The sequence below is a fragment of the Electrophorus electricus genome, chromosome 12 (genome assembly GCF_041902795.1).
Source record: "Electrophorus electricus isolate QZ-2024a chromosome 12, ASM4190279v1, whole genome shotgun sequence".
Lineage (NCBI taxonomy): Eukaryota > Metazoa > Chordata > Actinopteri > Gymnotiformes > Gymnotidae > Electrophorus > Electrophorus electricus.
Window position 1 is genome coordinate 21,082,522 of NC_137508.1, and position 21,231 is coordinate 21,103,752.

The window sequence follows — 21,231 nt, forward strand, 5'->3', positions numbered from 1 at the left end:
GCTAATGAGCCACAAGCTTGGACATGACGGTTTTATTTTAGATAATGCAAATCAGGCAGCCAAAAGCCAGCACATCCTCTCATCTTACTTTCAGTGTAATCGAAGACCACAGTTTAAAGTGTCCACATAGTGATTGTTAAAAAGGTACAACAATTTCCATTAGCATCCAACAAAATAAGGGAAGTGGATATTACCAAACAGGTCCTAGAAGCGAATAGTGCCATTTTTGAAGTAACTGCCACTTTAAGAGGCAGTGTCATTAAAGAAAGACATTTAAACATTTGTACCATTACATTATTCAACAGTATCCTGCACAAGCTACAAATATCACACAAATAGACAAAACATCAGAAATTAACTATTGCTCACCTGAGTAATTTAACAAACAAACAAAACTCGCACATGGACAAAACAAGGACTACTCACTGTGACAAGTCAATTTTGACTACTAGAAAACAGAAGCTTTAAAAAAAAAAAAAAAAAAAAAAAAGCACCAAATGAATTACTTATGACCAACATTAATGAACAGATTTAAATGAAAGCTCTGCATCCTGGCAAGCCTGAACAAGCTCAGTTGGGGGGGGGGGGGGGGAGAGGAGAGAAAAAAAATTATATACATTATATATATATATATATATATATATATATATATATATATATATATATATATAAAATGTCCTTTCCCCACTAGGGTTGGGGTGCTTAAAATAAATTTTTACACCATTCACAGCTTTTAGTGTGCTTTAAAAAAAAAAAAGCAAAAAAAGCAAAAAAAGCCTTAGTGACTGCACAAAAGCTGTATGACTTTTGCATGACCATGATTTAATGAACTGGTGATTTTCTAAGTGCTTAGAAAGTAGTTAAACATGACAATGTAGTGGTGATCATGCAGCTTGGTAACCTTAGCAGGGCTGGCAAGGAAGCGCACACCCAGCATCTATCCAAAACCCACACCCAGAGACAGCCATAAATCACTGTTAAGTCCAGAGTCCAGGCCTGGATATGGTGCATCTGGGACTTTGGACCCGAGTCATAGGGGATGTGTATACCAAAGTCTGCATCTTGAAAATATGCCAAAACACTCATGTTGAAACTAGCTTTTGAACTCACTCCATGCTACATTACTTTTAATGCAGCATTTCAGACACTTAATCAGACCAGGTTATCCATACAAAGTCCATGTTTTGTTTTGGTTTTTTTTTTTGGGGGGGGGGTGATTACTAAAGTCATGATGTCATGGTTCTGCTTTTAGTCACACACACAGCTTCAGAAAGCCATGAAAACATTGCTAGGAGGTGCAGTCAGACTCAAACATTTAGAATTTGTAAAATGTTCAAAAGCCATTTTGGATAAAGCAATTGGACTGTTCTTTAGGGTCAGATGCTTTTTTTTTTGCTTGTTTCTTTAATGCCTCAGAAAACATGATCTTGCAGCTGTGTTCCTCATTACTACTCCAGTTGAATTTGGTTATTTATTTATATGGATCCCGAGATCGCCAATTAATAAAAATGAAACCGCAAACTACCCAGCTGCAGTTTCTCTCATTCCAACAGGGGGAAAACAGTATGCTCGATTACAACAGCAGACAGCTCTCCATGGGGAAGCTCTTCTGTGGTGGCAGCCCACTTGGTTCACTGCCATGTGAAGACAGTTACTTCCTTTCCTCTGCTGACTCGGTCAGTGGCACTCACCTGTGGTGCCCACACACCCCTTACAGGTTAGAGTTGACAGTGTGTGCTGTGTTTTAGTTTAGCTTTCGTTAGTTTTAAACAGCATTTCGTAAGTCTGAAGACTCGGAGTGTTTTCGGAGTCCGGGTCGTTGCTGTCCCTGTGAAGGACAAGGAAGAGTGGTGAGAAAATTGATCCCAGCTTCAACTCCACATACATCCTCTGATGACAAACCTAACAGCCCATCACAAGTCATACAGAACTCAGGCACTTTTGCAACAGTCAAAAGTTCAATTCTGAAAGTCAAATGTCTGAGTAATCTGGGAAGATTCTCCATGGGCCACTCACTGATAGAGCTGCAGCAAGTTTGGCAATGAAATCAGTGATTACGATAATTCTGTAAACAAACCACCATGGAGACTGTTTTTGCAGTTGCAGTCTGCATAATGCAACTCTTGCTCCCAGCAGCTGCTTACTGTTACACACCCATACCCACCCCATGTCTCCATCTGACTAAAACTATGGTGAGTGATTCCCACCAAGCCTCATGTCAGAGGGGACTACAGTGATGCACAGAGACAAAAAACAAAAACAAAACCACTCTGATTTGCAGAGTAGTGGCCTTGGTCTGGCACCACTTGTAGTAGATGGTCTGCAGGTCAGGAAGTTCCGTGTGAGTGATGCACTCCAAAGGGTAGTGCGTTCAGCAGAGCGCATCACTCACACCCTTTCGAGTGTTTCGAAAGGACAGCGAGTGCCACAAGAGTATGGAGAACCATGAATGTAACTAGGGTTAAAATGCAGCCCGCACCCACTGAAAATTGAAGCTAGTGTCTAATGCTCTCTAGTGGCTGGCTGCAGTACAACTTTTAACCCCACCCAATTCCCATGCAAGTGAATGGATTAAACTTTAATTTCAAAATTACACATTAGTTTTTGTTGGGGTTTTTTTCCACAATTGCAATGTTTGAGTCAAATTCTTTTCAGGTTGCTAAGGCAGCTAGGTACCAAATGGCTAGCTGCTAGAGTTACCATCTCTAATGTTAGCAAACAAACTATTAAGCTAGTTTTTCAAAAGGTCTATTGTATTATTGTTCATCCTGTCACATTAAATAATGTGAATATCCTGTAATTAGAAAAAATATAGGCCATTTTTAAATATACATCTCATCCAGAAGGACTGAATATGGAAGCTAGTGTTATGGTGCTTCATGTAAGGTTATTTAGCCATCTTGCTAACATTAAAAGGTCATATTGTGCTAGCTACTTTTCCAAGACATTTGTGTGATGTAATGAGTTTAAATTCACAATGCAGTTGATAGAAATGAGGGCACCTGTTTATTCATTATGGATGATCATGGGCCCCAGCTAACGTCACGTCAACTACCTAATGCAGGTTATGTTGTGTTGCTCCCGGCACTGATGGGGTTGTGCACCAACATGTCGGGTACTGTCCCACCTACAGTCTCTACTGCGCATGCTCTGGTTCCAATTCCCCCCCCCCCCCCGCTTTAAAAATTCACAATGGGAGTCAACGATGTACCATCCATTGTACATACAGTGTACGGTCCCCCTTGACTACATTAGCTAGACCGCATGCTATTAATTTTTAGCCTCTTTTGAATGACCTCTTAATGATCAATACAATAGTTTAAAAATGTGGAACATTATACAGTGTTTCAGTGCAGTTCTAATTTAAGCTAATGATGTGTCCTTGAGAGCCTTCATACTGTTTCGTTGTGACCGTGAACGCAAAGTTCTGCCGTGGAGTCCGAATTCAGCACACCAGCAACCTTTTGTCATGCTCACACCTTCAGTCTGCAGACTTAGAAAAAGCAAGAATTGAGAAAAGAAAGGCTTTGGAGAGCAGAGTCAAATAGCTCTGGCTCTAGTCACGTTTTCTGTTGCTGTGGAGACAAGTCAAACGAGATCATTGCATGAGGTTTTATCTAAAAGTAGTAACACTACTGTAGCTAGCTATTGTTATGCATTTTTGACCTGCATGAGTACTTTTAGTTTCTGATATGGATTTAAAATGAACCCAAAGTTTGATTCTTGTTCAGTGCTTACTGCACAACTACTTCAGGTGTGCTGTTATCTTAGCAAAGTAATGCCAATGAGGCAAAGCAAAGTTGCTGTTAAGTGATATTTGGCTAATAAATGCTGTGAAATATAGCATTTGTCTTCTAATATCTGTGAAAGCTGTCATTTTTGAGAAACCGAGTCCGTGAGGTTAACCAAATCTTCCCCATGAATTCAGTAGGGTCCCATCCATGTTTAGTTTTTAGAGCACTAAGTATTTTCTAATAACTGCTTTGTTAAATGCATAATGCTCCTGTGAGCAATCATTTTCCAGCTTGTTATAAGCTCTGAACAGCTAACTTTGTTGCTGACGGTAAAGTTAAAATGGAGTAACATTACCATCAGTCAGCCACTAACTCAAGCCCACAACACAGGTAGAAAAATAAGCACATCTATATGTTGAAATGACTCATCAGTTGAATCAATTGTTTCAAAATAAGAGTATGCCATACTAATTGTATAATTAGAAGAAAATTGTTATTCACTTAATATGATTAATATATAAACAATATAGGAAGGATCATAAAAGGTAAAAAATTGTCAGTATTTATTGCTGTTGTCCTGGGTCCCTCCATCCAGATACGACGGAGAAATAGTCCTGCTCTGGCCCAGGTGTGACAGACCCTGTGTATGCACACATGTGAGAGAACAAGCTAGTGTGTATAATCTGTGCTTCTTACTGGAGCAGCGTGCGAAGTTGCCCACAGTTGTGCCGTCTCCTCTCTTCGTTGATGGGGTAGGTTTTGAAGATGATGAGACCGAGGACGATGAAAGTGATGGGAGCAGCCGAGACCAATATCTTTAGTGTCAAATGTACCGAATCTGGCTGGGTGCATCCCCGGGTCACGTAACCCGCGAAGCTGAGGTGGGGGAAACGAGAGAGATGAGTGACAGACAGGCAAATAATGGCCTGTCTGAAAGAAGAAGGAAAAAAAAAAACAAACAAAAAAAACAAACAAACAAACAAACAAAAAAAAAACACCAGAAAGAGACTCACTATAAACAAAGTGTTGAGATTCCGAGGGAGATTCCAGAGGCAAACTTGGTAAAGAAAACATAGAAAGAGTAGAAAACGGCTTCATGCCCTTGAGAGTCTGGATTGTTCACTTTAAAGTCATCGACCACGTCTGGCAGCATTGACCTGCAGTAACAAAAAATAAATCAAATCATCCCACAAACTGTGGTTTTCTGGAACAGCATTGCATGTGCATGTGATGAGTCATACTTAAGTGACTATACACTGAACTCAGTTCAAATTTGATGCACGCACACTTACCATGGCAGAAAAAAGGCAGCGGCCACGCTGATCCCTGACGCCAAGGAGACAATGTATGTTATGATGAGATTACTCTCAACACACACCACCAGGATCATAAAGGGAACTGCCCACTGCAACACATACAGGCCTCAGTTCAGTTTAATAGGCAGCACAGTTAACAGACAAAAAAAAAAAAAGCAGGGCTTTTCGAAGTGAAAGCATTTGGCCAACTGCTTACCGAGATGCCGATGTACACTGATGTTTTTTTACCAAATCGTGTGAGGAAGAGTTGCCATAGGGGAATGGTGAGGGTCGCAGATAGCTGAAGCAGAACACACACACACACCTCACCAATCAAACCACCCAAGCAAGGACACACATTGCTATACAAATTTACACACAAGACTGATGGAGTCGCTTTTCCACACCATGCATGTTTAAATCTGACTTGGCCAGTCATCCAACCTCATGATTGAGGTCAGAATTAAGCCTTGCAGTCCTCATTTCAAAAGGTCATAGCGTCACATTTCTTTATCAACACTTCCTGCCTTTTTTCCATCTGTTTCCCCCCCATGGAAAAAAGAATCACTTCTCATTTGCCAGAAACAAATGCTTCAACTTTTTTTTCCTTCTTTTTTAAATTTTTTTTTATTATTACCATGGAGGCCTGAGCCAGTTTCTAAAAAAGGGAGTCATAGCTGACGCCTTTGAATCCATATCTGCTGCGATATGGACAATACAGACAAGTCAGGCTACGGTTTACTCACCATTATAGCCAGCAAAACATTCTGGAAATCGTCCCGAAACCCGAGTGTGTAGGTGATGAACAACGCAAAGTTCCCTTCAAGTAGCTGATTTTAAAAAACCATAAGAAAAAGAACAATACATCAGAACACTAGAAATCAAGGCTCACACCTGCAACCAGTTCTTATATGCTTGCCTTCTTGTTACTGTAGCCCCAACTTGAATCTTATCCCCATCTGAAAAACCAACGTGGATTTAAGATCAATTCTAATGCTCACTTTGATCAAAAACACAAGGTCATGATGGCCTCCATTGTGTGCCAGGGTGAGCAGAAGTGCCCAATACCCTCACCTCTTTCGACACTACACACAAGAGTGTGTGTGGTGGGAATCCACAATGCTGGAATCAATCCAGTGTAGTACGGACTTTAGTTGAACTTCGGGACAGATTTACACTCATGCTAGTTTTAACAAACCAGTTAGTGTGCACACATGGTGAGAAACCCTAGCTGTGGCTGCTAATGGCCTCAGACAGAGCCAGCCAAATTTGATTTCCAGTGATTCTACTAACTGCTCTGTAAGCGATTGCCACCAACTTGGCTGTGTAGTCATTAAAGAACCGGAAAGTACGATTTGTTCTAAAAATTAAGAAAAGTGCTGGAATGTTCGAGGATGAATGCCGGTTTGTGATCATGTGACTAGAATGAAAACACACTTTGTGTGTGTGTGTGTGTGTGTGTGTGTGTGTGTCTCGCTGTGCCATCAATAGCAACTGTTTTTCAGGGGAGAAGTCTTTCAGGATTTCCATAGATGACTGCAGTGAAACTTCGACATGTTTAGCACTAGAGTGCTCGTCACTGAAATCCCTTCAGGGTTTTATAGGGACAGTACATTTAGTACAGGGTAGTTTTGCGTTATACCAGCAGGATTTGGCAAGTGAAGGTGGCCCTCCCCCCACTCAGTTGAGAGTAACTTCTACCACAGACAAACTTAACTGATTCACCACAAAACAAAGCTAGTCATGATGTGTTTGCAGGTGCTCCTGCATGGTGAAATTCCATGCATTCCATGCTACCCCTGCCACCCGTGTGTGTATCCAAGCAAAATAAAAAGCAGCTTCTCCCTACCAAATTTCAAGCCTACACACAGAAATCTCACATACGGAATTGTGCAACTCGATCCACAGGTCGGATCGTTTTTTTTTGTGAGAAAGTAAATCGGCAATAACAAGCCCAGAATCGCTCCTGGGTGTGGACTCGTACTTGGAAAAAGTGTGAAAACACCCCAAAAGTAGTAACTGACTTAAATGTCCCCACCATTATGTCATCGTTGCCAATGTCTCACCAGGAAACCCAATGAGGTGAAGAGGAATCCTATGACCAGCTTAACATAAGGTCTGTGTCTCCACAACAGCAGCAATCCACTGAAGAAGGACGTACGCCGCTCCACCCGCACTCTCGACACAGCTACACACATGGGGAAATTCACTTGCACTGACACTAGCATTTTCCTTCAGTTTCTGAACCAAACGTGCTAGACACTGAATGTGGGACGGAGATATGAGGCCTGGCAAGTCACCTTTTTTCTCTCGTACACCCAGGAAGAGCACGGCGGCACAAAACAAGTAGATGATGCCAATCGCACCCGAGGCCAGCATGTATGCCCGCTTCTGTTAGGGACCGAGAGGGAGGGACAGTCAGTCACGCACCAATAAAATTACTTGCAATCAGCTAAGAACACATGAGACTATGCCCCCCTGGGTTCATCCAGTCTTACTGTGTCATCCAATGAGATCTGAGAGATGCTGATGTTGGGGATCTGTATGATGCTATAGCTGGCATTTGGGGAGAAGGTGTGATTCAGACAGGGAGCGTTCGCCCCACCCACTATCTGGCCCTCAATGGCAGTTCCAATTAGAGTACCCAGCACCTCTACAGTCATCCCTAAGAGACATAGTGAATACAATAGATAAATGATACATTGCAATCAGGTTATGTAAGGTCTGATCCATTTGTACCACCAGTGGATGTGTGTAGCAAGTGTACCAATACAGCTATAGACATGAATAGTTTCACTGTGCGGTATGGATGCGACAGATATTCTAACAGTATACACAGTAAAGTTTGAGCTGTAGATAGATACATGGTCTTACTATATGCTGTGGAAGAATCTCTCTCCTTCTGCTCTGAAGTGATGAACATGGTCAAGGCAGAGTAAGGCACATGGAAACACTGGACACACAGACGGGCAAATAAGCACACATGAATGTACACAACACCCAGCAATAAGCAACTTATTGAACACTAAATTAAAACAGATGGTGGAGAGCAAGAGAAAGACATGAAAGTATAGTGGGAAAAACAAGCGAGAGAAGGGGGTAACCAGGGGCAAACAACCATACCTGACAATATGGTAACAATATTGTTAATTATGTGACGGTATGGATTGAATGATGTGATTGAAGCCAGGTTTCAGTAGCTTACTGTTTCTCTTAACAAAAGTTTAAATACAATTTAAATTACCAGCAAATGAACAATTTTATGCTGGGTTCAGGCTACACAAATTTTTCATAGTGGCATAAACATTTGCCATGTGTTGGTCAGGAAACTTGCAACACTACTCCTTTGATGCCAACCAATCATAATTCACATACTTGTGGGGGTTTACATGTGTATGCCAGAGAGCACTCACTCAGGTCACCTTATTGGTCAACATGAAGGAACAGGTCATAGAATAGACAAGAAAAATCCATAAAATTGTCCGTCACGGTATCCCAGATGCCACATCGCTGTTCTTTCATTGCGTCACACGTTCTTCTCTCCTGATGCTGGACATGTGTTTGTCAAATCGGGCCATATTTGTGTAGTCTGATCCTGACATTAGGTTTTCCTTAATTTTTAGTTTTGGCATTAAAATGATCAAATATTTCCAAATTACTGAATTTCAGTGACTTTCACATGAGTGAAAAAGAGTTTAACCCTTGGCTAGAGCAGAGTAGGAATGAGGGGAGGCATGCTGTGCACCAGGGCACGCCATGTCGGGTGGTGATGCTGACCGTCTGCATAGACTGGAAGATGCAGTAGAAGAACAGGTACCACACCACCTTGCCCTGCTCTACCGGCGGTACCAGCCAAATCATAAAGTAGCTCATCACTGCGAACGGTGTTGATAACATGATCCTGCACACACCCACGAAAGAGAGAGAAAAAAACAAAAGCACAATTATTGCAAATTAAATTTAATTCACCATGACTATACATACATTTTACGCTTTTGGAATTTGATCCAAGATTAATTTAATTTCTTAAACGTTTTTTCCCCCTTTAAATCTTACTCAACTGCCCCTTGCCCCTTGAGAGAGCGAAAAAGAAAGTGACCAAAAAAAAAAAAAAGCACACAGAGACCATTACCATTCTCACTGGTCATGGGTAGGAGCTGCACATTCTGTTCTTTGAACCAAGCGTGGCTACTCTCTAAGCCATGCAGGCTCGCTCACGCACGGGTGCTTCAGTGAAGTCAGAGTAGCATCCGTTACAGGCGCGATGCGAGATTCGGCTTTCCCTCAGTGTTAAATAACAGCCACATATTCAGCTATTCACAATGAACAGTCATTCCACCAGTGGCTACTGGTATAAGAACTGCACAGAGGTGAAAAGGGTGGAGTTACTGAGGAATGTCATGCACCATACTAGAAGGAGTTGACTCCAGGATACCACAATAAAGACCAACTTGTGTTACTATGATGAAAGGCCTGCAGCATCAGAATTTCACCCTCAAACAAAAGGCATTTGTCTTATTCTGAAAAATATGCTGAAAGAACAGTTACAAGAATGACCAAGAGAAGGTTACCAGTGCAGCTGAGTCAAAGCCCCATGATAGCAGTACAAGATGACATGCTACCACATGGTGTGTGTGTGTGTGAGCGCACGTGCGCGTGTCTCTATTCATGTTTGTCAAGAGCATTGTTGGTTCCCTGCCCCTCACAGCATGTGTTACTGAGTAAATAAATGCAGCATCAGTTCTGCTTTCCATCTGTACTAAAAGAGCCAAGGGGAGTTAGTGATACCATTTTCTCCATCTTTTGTAGATCTCCATTATATCATTTTGATATTCACATATAAGCACTGAGCTTATATGGTATTTGGTAGTGTGTGTCTAAGCACAGATATGGATGCTTTACCACAGCCAAATGGAGACACAAAACCAAAAAAAACAAAAAGCTGTAGTCAAATAGGGACAAGATGGATAAAGACCAAAAAAAAAAATCCATACACTGCTCCATCTATAAAAAATGAAATGGCACAATTACTTTTAGCCAGCATTACCAAGACTCCATAATTAAACAGGTTGTTTGGTTAAAGATTTTGTTGTGGGTGTGTGGGGCTGTGCTTTTTAATACAAAATATCTTAACCACAATATTAGGGCCATCTCACACAGTCCTGACCTCTAGTAACCTTTGAGGTTTTGCCAAGCAAGCAATCTTTTCAAACTGTCACTTTGAGGAAATCACATGTACTGCTCAGATGAAGCTGATTGGCCCAGGCGACCACACCACCATTTCGAACCAATCAGAGTGGCAGTAAGACCAGAGGCTTGATCTACCCCTACCCCCACCCCCTCACACACCACATATATAATTTCAATTTATAGAAACAAACCATGTTTGTTGTCTTTACTTAATGACAGGATTGGTTGTCCATACTTCCACTACTCCAAAACAGTTCTTTACCAACTTTCCACCAACACCTGTGCGCCTGTCCACGAGACAAAGACCATCCAGTTGAGGACACCACCATCCTCAGCCTAATTTCAGACAACAAGCCTACAAAAATGCAGTGATGCAAACCAAGAAAGCATAGGCTTTGGGACATCAAATAAGATTGTGCCCTCTGTATAAAGAACAGAGATGGGAAGGCTGACTGGAGTCAAATTTCTGAGTCAATGTGATATACACTTATGAAGAAGGTCCACAATGGGTGTAGCTTAGCTGTCCCTGCATTGACTTCCACCATTCACAGAACCTTGCTCCCTTCTACTAGTCCCTGCAAATAAGAACCTCTCAACACAGTGCACCAGAGGGACAAATTCATTGTGATCTTATCCTCAGATGTTCACATGATCTGCCACAGAAACCCTGCAACATGGAGATCTGCACATCTTGCACACATCTTAACCACTACATACACCCTACTACCTTACTGTACATACTTTGCAATATTCACTTTCACACTTGTTTGCTCATTCCACAGGATTGCACACATCCTAAATTTGTACATTGTAAAAATATTGAACACCACTGAATTTATTTTTACATGGTTTCTAGAATGAAATGTTGAATTAAGGCAAATCAAATAAGATGCAGAACTGTGGTTGAGCATATGCTGAAAGATCTGTTTCACAAAAAAAAAAAAAAAAAAAAAAAAAAAAAAAAGTTAGGTGATGCCTAGTCTGAGAATTCTAAAATTTAAGGGCCAGTACCCGTTTGTGGGCGTTTAAAGGTGAAGGGCATTTCCACAGTTGTCCTGAATATTTGAGTCCACACCCAGACACTGGTTTCATTTGGGGGAGAGGTGCATCAGCGGTTCACCATTACAGAAAAATTGCTCCTTAAATATGTAGAGAATTGTGCAACTGAGCCATCAATTTTTTGCATGCGGGTTTGCAAAACTATAGGTTCTAAATTCAGCTTTGTACTGCCATTTATTACTTTCCTTGGTTACAAGGACTCAAGCAGCAAGGAGCAGTGTTTTTTTGGATACATAGCATTTCATTGTGAAACTTGACAGGAGAAGTGAATGTCGATGCAGCCATGTTACCAAATTAACAAAGTTACATAAACCCAAACACTATGCCAGGAACAGCAAACTCCACATGCGTATTGGACCAGAGCAGAGATCCCCTGAAGTAAACCCCTGACCACTAATATCAGGGGACCTAGAGATCAGTTCTCTGGATCACTCCTGGGCTCCAAACAGCTTTCACACTTGACCCAATGTACTGAACTCACAGAGCAAGCAGCCCTGGGTCCAGAAACACTCAAAGAATCACATCCAGCATTCAGACTGGGCTTCACAGCCACATTGGCATCGTTCTCACAGCAAAAGCCCATCTTTTACTACGGTGGCTCTGTTGCCATGGTTACTACCTAGCGCTCATACTCAAATACTCCAAACGGCATCAATCTCTACATCTTTTCAGTCTCCACCCTTAGCTCATTTTCTCATACAGCCCCCCACATTGGCTAATGAAGGGAATCCTTCTGAACAGCAGGAATATGCATCCGACCAGATGACGAAGCATCACAAAGTCAAAGAAAGGAAAAAACGTAATACAGATAGAAGAACGAAGATAATTGGGATTAAAAATGACAATCCCACGTGCCACAAACAAGCCATCAATCAAAAACAAGTGTGCGTGTGGGGTCACCAACCAGGGCATCATGCGTCCATGACGCGTCCATGGGCTCCGGCTGATGAGAAAGCCCACGGTTGGGTCGGTCACAGCATCCCACACACGGCCCATGAACAGAATGATGGATGCGTAGAATGGGTCCAGCTGCAAAGAGGAGGGGGAGAAAAACATTAGCATCAGGCTCAGGCTGACACCCGAGTTCATCAGTTTGCCTCATTTAAAAAAAAAAGAAAAAAAAGCAAGCCATTAGATCTGACAGATGAAAAGCAGCAGCACACAAAACAGCCTTCAGGAGACTCAGCCCGCCTCACGGCACAATTATAACCCACTACGCAACCATAAAATGCACCAGATGCGAATGATAAAACGGGAGACTGCAGAAAACATGGGCGTAAGGGCTGCAGCTAGCAATGGCCGACCTGCGGTAGCATCCTCACCTGAGCCACGTCCAGCAAGTAGATCTGCAGGAAGAAGCCCAAAGCACTTCCTGTGATCTGATATGGGGCTCCCCCAATGGCATAACAGAGTTTACTGCTGAATGACAGGCCTGTTGGCTTCTTCTGAAATAAGGAATGAGATGAACTGTGAAAGAGAAACCTGAACTTTGCAAAACAAAGACAATGAGAAAAGCAAAATGGTTCGAGTCATTTGAGGAGTGCATTTCTCAGAGTCATATAACGGCAATAAGAGCATTCCGTGTGGGATACGGCAGTCAAATGTCTGAGCATTTCACAAAGGCAGGAACCTGATCTTGGACTCAACAACAGCAAAGATTGGAAAAAGCGAGTTTAGACAGCATTCAGTGCCCTTCATCTCCTTAAAAAGCACGCAAGGCTCCTGAAGATGGCTGAGGCAAGCCCATACATCACAACCTATACAGCAAACTTGTATGCATTTTCACCCCAGTCCCAGAGGCCTTCAGCACCGCACAGATTAACACTACTAGCCTTGAGACTGTCCTCCCGCATAAATAACCTCCTTTTTTCTCTTAGCCATGTGGTTAAGTCATGTGTCTTCAGCAAAAACAAATCTCACCTAGAAAAATAAACATTCCATTACATTCACGCACCCCAGAAATTGAGGAGATCTTAAAAGCCAAGTTTGGTGGGAATGTGTGTCTGCTTGATGTCACTTCATGCACATTAGGTCAAGTGAAATCCCCAATTAACCACATTGGATTCAGCATCATTACTGCAAGACAGCTGATCTAAACCCTCCACAAGATCAGCAGCAGCAAGACCATAAGACAACAATTGTCACTCCAATATAACCACTCACACATATGTCATTGGAGTTCACGCAACAGGCACTATGCTTCAACCAGCCTCTATTGGCCACTGTGTTTCATTGGGACATCGTGTAGGTGCTGTGATTGGAATTAAATTGAATTCAAATTGGTTTCTTCCTCCAATCACCTCACGCTTCTTTTCCATGCACCAACGCAGAGCAGGTCCTACAGCACAAACTCCAATCACAGAGTTTTGAGGCAGCAGGAGAGAGCCTCTAAGATTTAAGGCCAAATCAGTTATACACCAGTATGCAATCAACTTCAAATCAGCGTTCTTAAATTCATTTCACTGTACACCACACACGCCACAGCATTTTGCAATACATTTTAGAGATCATAAATGTAAGCACAAACTTAAGAGCAGAAACCTCGCCGCAGGGATGCAATTTAAACCATATCGTCAGCATCATTATTAAAAGCTGAAACCTATACTAGCGTTCCGTTAGACCCTGCTTGTTATCAACCCAAACCGGCTGTACCAATTTTCTATTTAATCGGTAGAGCCGCGTCTTCAATTTAGATTCCGCGGTAGAACGGAATTAGTAAATAAATGTGCTCGTGCATATAATCTTTACTCAAGTAGCCCCAAACAATTAAAATAGAAATATATAACGAAAAACAGATGTTTTAGTTTTCGTTTTATTGCATGTCTACACGTCTGCATCGCGGATCACTTTCCGTGTGTAGCCTGAACAGTAAGCATAAGAGAAATTTATCTAAACCATCTAAAATTCGCTTACTTGTTAACTGGCAGGTTTAATCTTGCACGAAACGGGTAACCTGCAGTCAGGAAGATGGGTCATGTACAATTTTAGCCAAAATTCTACATGTGAAGGCAATCAAATGGCACTTCCATTTGGTAGACTACAAGATTAAAAAGGGGCTAAAAACTTTAAGGAAATTTGTTTTATGTATATGAAAGTATCCCTCAATGTTGCCATATGAAACAATCGTGTCTGGATCGAGTTTTCGTTTTTTGTTAGTTTAGCTATATGAAACATTTCAGTGCTCAAATGGAGTGGTTATTACGGAGCTGGGTAACCAAAACGCACTACCGAGAAGATGTTTAACTTTGATTGGAATGTACCGACTGAAATTAATCGTATTGAATAGTGTACTAGATTCACAATTTTGCACATCGCGCCATCAAACGCTGACTCGACTCGCTGCTTGCCGAATGTCACCCGGCACATGCTACTTGTCCACGTTGACCAAGTTAAACCTCTTTCTAAATAATGCTCTAACTTCGGACTCAACTTAAAGCATTTTTGAGGACTCAGCGATGTATAGGCCTATATAATATTCGCAAACAAAAGCCAGGCTAGCCATCTACGACAGACACATTTCGCAAGTTAGAATTACATTGTTCTTACCATGGCAATTTTGACTCCATCTCGGCTTAAATGTTTAAAAGATGGACACAAAGTGGCGGGAAGTTGTTCGACCCCTTCTCCTCTTGCCATACTAGGCTGCTTGTCGAAACGTTTGCTTATTACGGTATTTAAATGCACGTGTAGGATAGAAATGACTTCTTCGCTGCCGGTAGCGACTTGGATCCGTTAACAATGTACCGCCTCGGTCACGCTGTTGAGAGGCATATGCTCCTTTGCGCCGCTGGAGCTGTCCCCGCCCACAGCATACGCTCTTGATTTGAAACCCCAATGTCTGCTATTTTTTTTAAAGCATCGAACAGCCCTTTTGTTTAAGTAATAAATACTGTTTGTAAAAGATTAGGTGCAAGTACGACGAAACACAAAGTAAGCGATGTCTATTAATAAAGCAAGGCTGAAGTTATTCAAGGTGATGTCTGTTGGAAATGCAGCTTTAGTTTGTGTCGAAAATGCCATTAGTGAAAATTTGAATATGCAGAGTCCCCTGTCTACACCTGCGTGTGTCCGCGCCTATAAACGTTTGTCTACAGTTTACACACTGATATTACAATTAAGTTGGAATTAAATCGACAGTTCGCGCTATAGCATGCCTTGTTTCACCACAGCTGTGGGTGGCGAACTATGCACTCGCCCACTAACTGTTCACAGGACATTAGTTCATACAGCCGCTGCTATGATTAACTCTAAAGCTCAGTATTTCAAACATTGATAGACAAGGAGAACATTCCAGTAAATGAGGTCTATTACCTACGCAGGTATGTTGGTGGATCTGCAAAGAAAGCTACTGAGAGTTATTTCTTGTTGGGTACAGATGCAGCCTACCAGGCAGCATGGGACATCCTGGACGAAAGGTATGGAAGCTCCTTTGTGATTGCTAAGGCTTTCAGGGAAAAACTCACCTCATGGCCCGAGAGAGGACCTAAGGACAATGTTCTCAGACCTCCTTCGGGGATGTCAAACAGCAATGTCTCAGATCAAGAGTCTAAAAATCCTAGATGATTGTGGTGAAAATCAAAGGATACTCGCCAAGCTTTCTGATTGGTTAACTGCCCGATGGAACAAAAGATTTTGAGCTTGAAGAAGCAACCGAGGCATTTCCTGGCTTCAGCCAGTTTGCTGAGTTTGTCACAAAGAAAGCTAAAATAGCCTGCAATCCAGTGACCTCTCTTCACGCGCTGAAGTCTGTTGATGGTGAAAAGTTGAAGACACCAAGGACTCAAACTGTTGGTGCAAAGGTGCTGGCAAGCAGCTCTGAAAAAAACTCTGATTCTAAAGGTTGCATCATCTGCTGTGAGAAGTCAAGCCATGACACTCACAAATGTCATATGTTCATGGACAAATTGATTGCAGACAGAGTCAAGTTTGTGGAAACCCAAAAACTATGGGTGTTTGAAATCAGGACACTGCTAAAGGAAGTGTGAAAGGAGGAGTGTCTGCGACTTATGTAAGGGTGAACACCCAACATGTTTACACGAAGACCACCCCAAGGAGAGCAGAAAGAAAGAACAGGACAATACACAAAGGAAAAACGGGAAACGCCTATGGGAGAAAGAAATATCAAGTGAAAGAACGGAGTCTAAGCAGGTTGATGAAACGTCAAATGAAGCGTCTAACAGAGTGGTGCAAGACATCAATAGCACCTACACGTCTCCAGTTGTTCCAGTATGGTTGATCACAAGGAGTCATCCGGAGAATTAAGTTCTCATTTCTGCATTTCTGGACAACCAAAGTGATACCACCCTGAATACACAGAAAGAGCATGTGCAATTAAAACTCTCCATGTTGTCATCCAGAAGCACAGTTATTTCAAGCCTGAAGTTAACTGGGCTGCAGGTCAGAGGCTTTTAGTCATCAAAGAAACTTGCTCTTCCAGTAACGTATTCGAGATCATTTATTCTTGCCAGTCAAAGTCATATTCCTACACAAAAAACAGGAAGGGCATGGCCTTATCTAGAGTATCTGGCTGAAGAGATTGCTCCTTTAATTGAATGCGAGGTTGGTCTGCTCCTAATTTACAACTGTTCTCAAGCCCTGTTACTCAGAGAAGTTGTGTCAGGCAAGAATAATGAGCCATTCGCACAAAGAACAGATCTTGGCTGGAGTATAGTTGGCTGCGTCGATCCCTGTGTTGACTATGGCAATGCGATTGGAAGCAGCCAGTGGATTATTGTGAGACAAGTGATACCAGAGGTTCAGGCACATGCTGGTCTAACAAATGAAGTCTGATATACATGTCGAACACAAGTCACAGAGTTAGTTACTCCATCAGATGTGCTAAATGTACTTGAATCAGACTTCAGTGAGAGAACTGTAGAGGATGCTAACCTCTCTCAAAAGGATCTTGATATCAATAATATCATTATATCAATAATGGAGGAAGGAATTAAGATCAAAACTGACGGTTATTGTGAAATGCCTTTGCCAGTTAAGGAAGACAGGCCAAGTCTGCCAGACAACAGAAGATGTGCAAATCACCGTCTTACGTGCTTAAGAAGGAGATTTTAAAGGCACAAGCAATACCATAAAGATTACACAGCCTTCATAAATGAAACAATAACTGGTGGAGATGCCGTGAAGGTACGAAAAGAAGATATTGACAAGAGTCTTGCCTGGTACGTCCCTCACCATGGGGTATATCACCCACAGAAGCCAGGCAAAATACGAGTTGTGTTTGACTGTTCAGCAAGGTTTCAAGGAATGTCCTTGAATGACTATCTGCTTACAGGACCAGAGCTCACAAACAACCTAGTAGGTGTTCTCTGTCAATTTCGCAAGGGTCCGGTAGCCATAATGTGTGATATTGAACGCATGTTCCATCAATTCCACGTAAGAGCAGAAGTTCAGGAATATTTAAGCTTCTTATGGTGGGACAATGGAGTCATCCAAGCCCAACCATCAGTCTACCGAATGCGAGTACACTTGTTCGGGGCAGCCTCATCACCTGGCTGTGTAAACTACGATCTCAAACACATTGCTGCTCAAGGACAAGGTCGCTTCAGTGAAGCTGTCGTCGAAAGACATTTTTATGTGGATAATGGCCTGACTAGTGTATCAACAGAAGATGATGCAATACGACTAGTCAGTGAAGTGAGGCAGCTCTGTAATGCTGGCAAGCTACGAATTATAAAGAAAATTGTGCTGAAACAGTAAGAAGTCAATACTTAGCCTTGGGTGAGCCACAAATGGAGAGAGCACTAGTGGTTAAATGGTGAGTCACTTCAGATCAGTTCTGATTCGGAGCAGATGTGAATGAACGTCCACTCTCTAGGAGAGAAGTTTTATCAACAGTGGCCTCTGTCTATGACCCACTTGGGTTTGTAGCACCTTACATTTTATCTGGGAAACAAATACATCAGCAAATGTGTCGAGGAAAAATTGGGATGGGATGATCCACTATCTGATCTTCAGTCATAGTAGGAGTCCTGGCTCTTGGACCTGCAGAACCTAGCTGATGTCAAGATTCAGCGATATTATCTTCCACCAAGCTTCAGAGAAGTCAAGGAAGGATGTTGTCAGAGGGAATACTTCCCAAAATCACAAAGGAAGTTACATTCATGCTTCCACCTACTCTCTAGACACTCTCTTCCTGTCAACACACCCACATTTTGACACACCACTGTACTTTGGATATGCCCAGTACACCCACCTGCAAAAGTGAAAGTAGCGGAGGGCAGCCTACCTCAGCTCACTTGTAAATGGTAAATGTTTTTACTGCCAAACACCAATTAATATACACTTACTCACTGTTTGTATTCTGACACTGTGTTAGATTAATTTATTGTCTTACATTTCCTAATGCTTCCTAATGCTGCTAATGTTAGTATTTAATGTTCTGCATAGACACTGGCTAGAAGTATTTGCTGGCAGCACAGTGAAGCCAGCGATTCAAACAACGCTGACACTGATAGTGAAGAGGATTATTGAGACACATTATTGCTTTATAGTTATAGTCAGCAATATGGCAGATATTTTGTTGATTAGACAAGAAAAGGATGAAAGAGATGATAAACCACCTTCTTGATATTATTGAGCTTGCTAACGCCGCTTTTTTGCCAGCACACGACAAAGTCAGTGTGTCCATGCGTTCATCCATCCATCCATCTACCCAGCCAACATTTACATTTTTTTTTTAACCTCAGTTTATTGTGGGGACATTTTGAGCATATCTGAATGTGTTGGTGTGTCCCTCCAATGTATTGTGACTATGACCTTGATCGTCATTACTGTCTGCCTCTCTTGTGGCAACAAATTACTAGAAATGGAGGCAAAAACAGCAAAAGCTGTGAATATCTGATAAGCTGTCAAATATCTGTAACAGGTTGGACCTATTTAGTCATAGGGGTTACCCCTGTTAAGGTTACTGCCCTGTAAGAAGAGAACTCACGTGAGATGCATTCAACTTAACCTTTGTTCTTGTTTGGAGAAAAGCATTTTGTGAAGTATGGTCAGGTTGCGATGTGACACATTTGAATCCCTGCATCTTAATCTTGTGAATGATTTGAAGGATTTGAGGCTATGAAACATCTCCTCGTTTAATGTTAGGAAGACGGTAATGCTGTGCTTTGACTGTTTGCAAAGGACACTTCCTGCTACGAATTTAGCCACGGCCACTCTACACAACTTTCAAAATCATCAGGTCACTGTACTGTTCACACTACCCAACTCGCTCTCTTGTGATCGGGAATCTTGATGCCATTGTTATTTGTACACTACACAGGGATTGAGCCCGATAGTGGTCATAACACTGAGCCATCTATTCTCACATGAGGATATGTATTTGGTAGAGACTGCAAAGCACATCTATATGTGGCTATGGGCGAGGGCATCTGCCAAATGTTAATACAAATTTAAAAAAAAAAAACAGTTGCATAGCACTTTCAGAGTTGGTGATGTTTTGATGTTGGAAATTTCTCTTTAATTTTCATTAAAGTGAATCCTGCTCTGTATCCACCCAACAATCTATATGTTAATGACAAGAATGCATGTTCAGAAATGTGTACCTTCCTTTCCACTCAGGGATGTCAAAAGGTAAGTATCCTTTAATTATCACTGAACACTGATAAAGGACGTTTTTAGTGATTCATAGTGATTGATTTTTAATTCCATCATTGCTGTTTAGTCCAAGGAGTTATCTTACAAGAGTTTTTCTATGTATGTGTGAGGCACTGTTGATGGTGTGATGAGGTTCAAATCAAATAATGTTTATTGAGTTTTGTATGGAAGATAAACATTTGACATTTGGAAGAAAAAAAAAAACTTTTGTGTGCACTGTGTACAGTATTTGACCTGTTTAAGGACTATAATTGGAGCCTGCCTTTCCCAAAATAATGTGGTTAATATTATAAACATACTTACAGTGTAAATGTTAAGTGAGTGCACTGGTGGTACACCAGTTTTTGCTATTGGTGGTGGTGGTGGTACTGGGGTTTTCCTGTTTTTGGAAGGGAGGTTTTTATTCTTTGGTAATCAGTTTGTATGTTTTGTTTGTTATTTTAGGTTGTTTGTTTTGTTGGTCTTGGTCATTTCTGAATTTAACCAGTTTGTATATATGTTTTTAATACACTGGCATGTTTAAAACTTGTTTCCTTCAGCTCCTTCTTATTTTTATATTCCATCACATTCTTCATTACCTCATATCGGTTAGAGCTCTGTCTGCTACATAAATGCATAACACATCCTTCAGCATTTTCCAGTTGTGCCAATGGCTGACAACGACTTATATAATCTGAATCTAGTCTTGTGTTGACTGATGAGGACTTTATAAACTGAGTGACGTATACTAAGAGTGGGCTTGACAACAGCTGTTTGCAGTCCCTAAACCAAACTTCCAAACTATTCAATCAAATTTCTCTAAAGCCAAACCATGCAAACCAGATCTATGATGCCTTAGATGTATTTGTACTTGTCTGTCCCAAGACAAAGGACTGCTGCTAAATATCTGGACCGTTATCTGGAGCCAGAAGAGTTGGCTGACAAGACATTGGACCTCATTCACCAGTGTCTTCCAATGTCAAATATAAAAGATTTTTGGTTTTAAATTCGTTCTTGAGAAAGGTCCTAAGAAAAAGTCTGTGTCAGGTTTGGGACCTGTTCTTAAATGCCAGAAGTGTTCACATCTATATCCAAATAATGATGAATCCCAATGTCCCCATAACTTGAAAGCGCGCACGAGTTGTTTCTAATTAGCATAAGTAAACATCCTGCCAATCCCCCCCAAAAAAAGGGCACAAGACTCCCTCGTGGGCTGCATGCACACAGAAATCTATAGAAGCCTGTTTCAGACATCTTTTTTTTTTTTTTTTAAAAAAGATGACTGCTTAATTCTGTCTTTATGTCTCAAAATTCTGCCTTTATTACTCACATTTCTAACTTTTCTTAATTAGATGGAA

At 41.6% G+C, this 21,231-nt stretch overlaps 1 protein-coding gene across 1 annotated transcript; it reads right to left on the reverse strand.

Annotated features, from left to right (window-relative positions):
- Positions 1–753: 753 nt before the first annotated feature.
- On the reverse strand, positions 754–15,001 carry mfsd2aa (MFSD2 lysolipid transporter A, lysophospholipid a). The gene is given in 15 exon segments (XM_027031336.3): positions 754–1,798; positions 1,801–1,828; positions 4,431–4,610; positions 4,748–4,891; positions 5,027–5,139; positions 5,247–5,330; positions 5,776–5,859; positions 7,096–7,217; positions 7,330–7,420; positions 7,528–7,694; positions 7,904–7,982; positions 8,807–8,930; positions 12,183–12,307; positions 12,601–12,723; positions 14,825–15,001. Coding segments are annotated over 15 exon segments (1,587 nt in total). The 5' UTR covers positions 14,915–15,001; the 3' UTR covers positions 754–1,765.
- Positions 15,002–21,231: the final 6,230 nt, after the last annotated feature.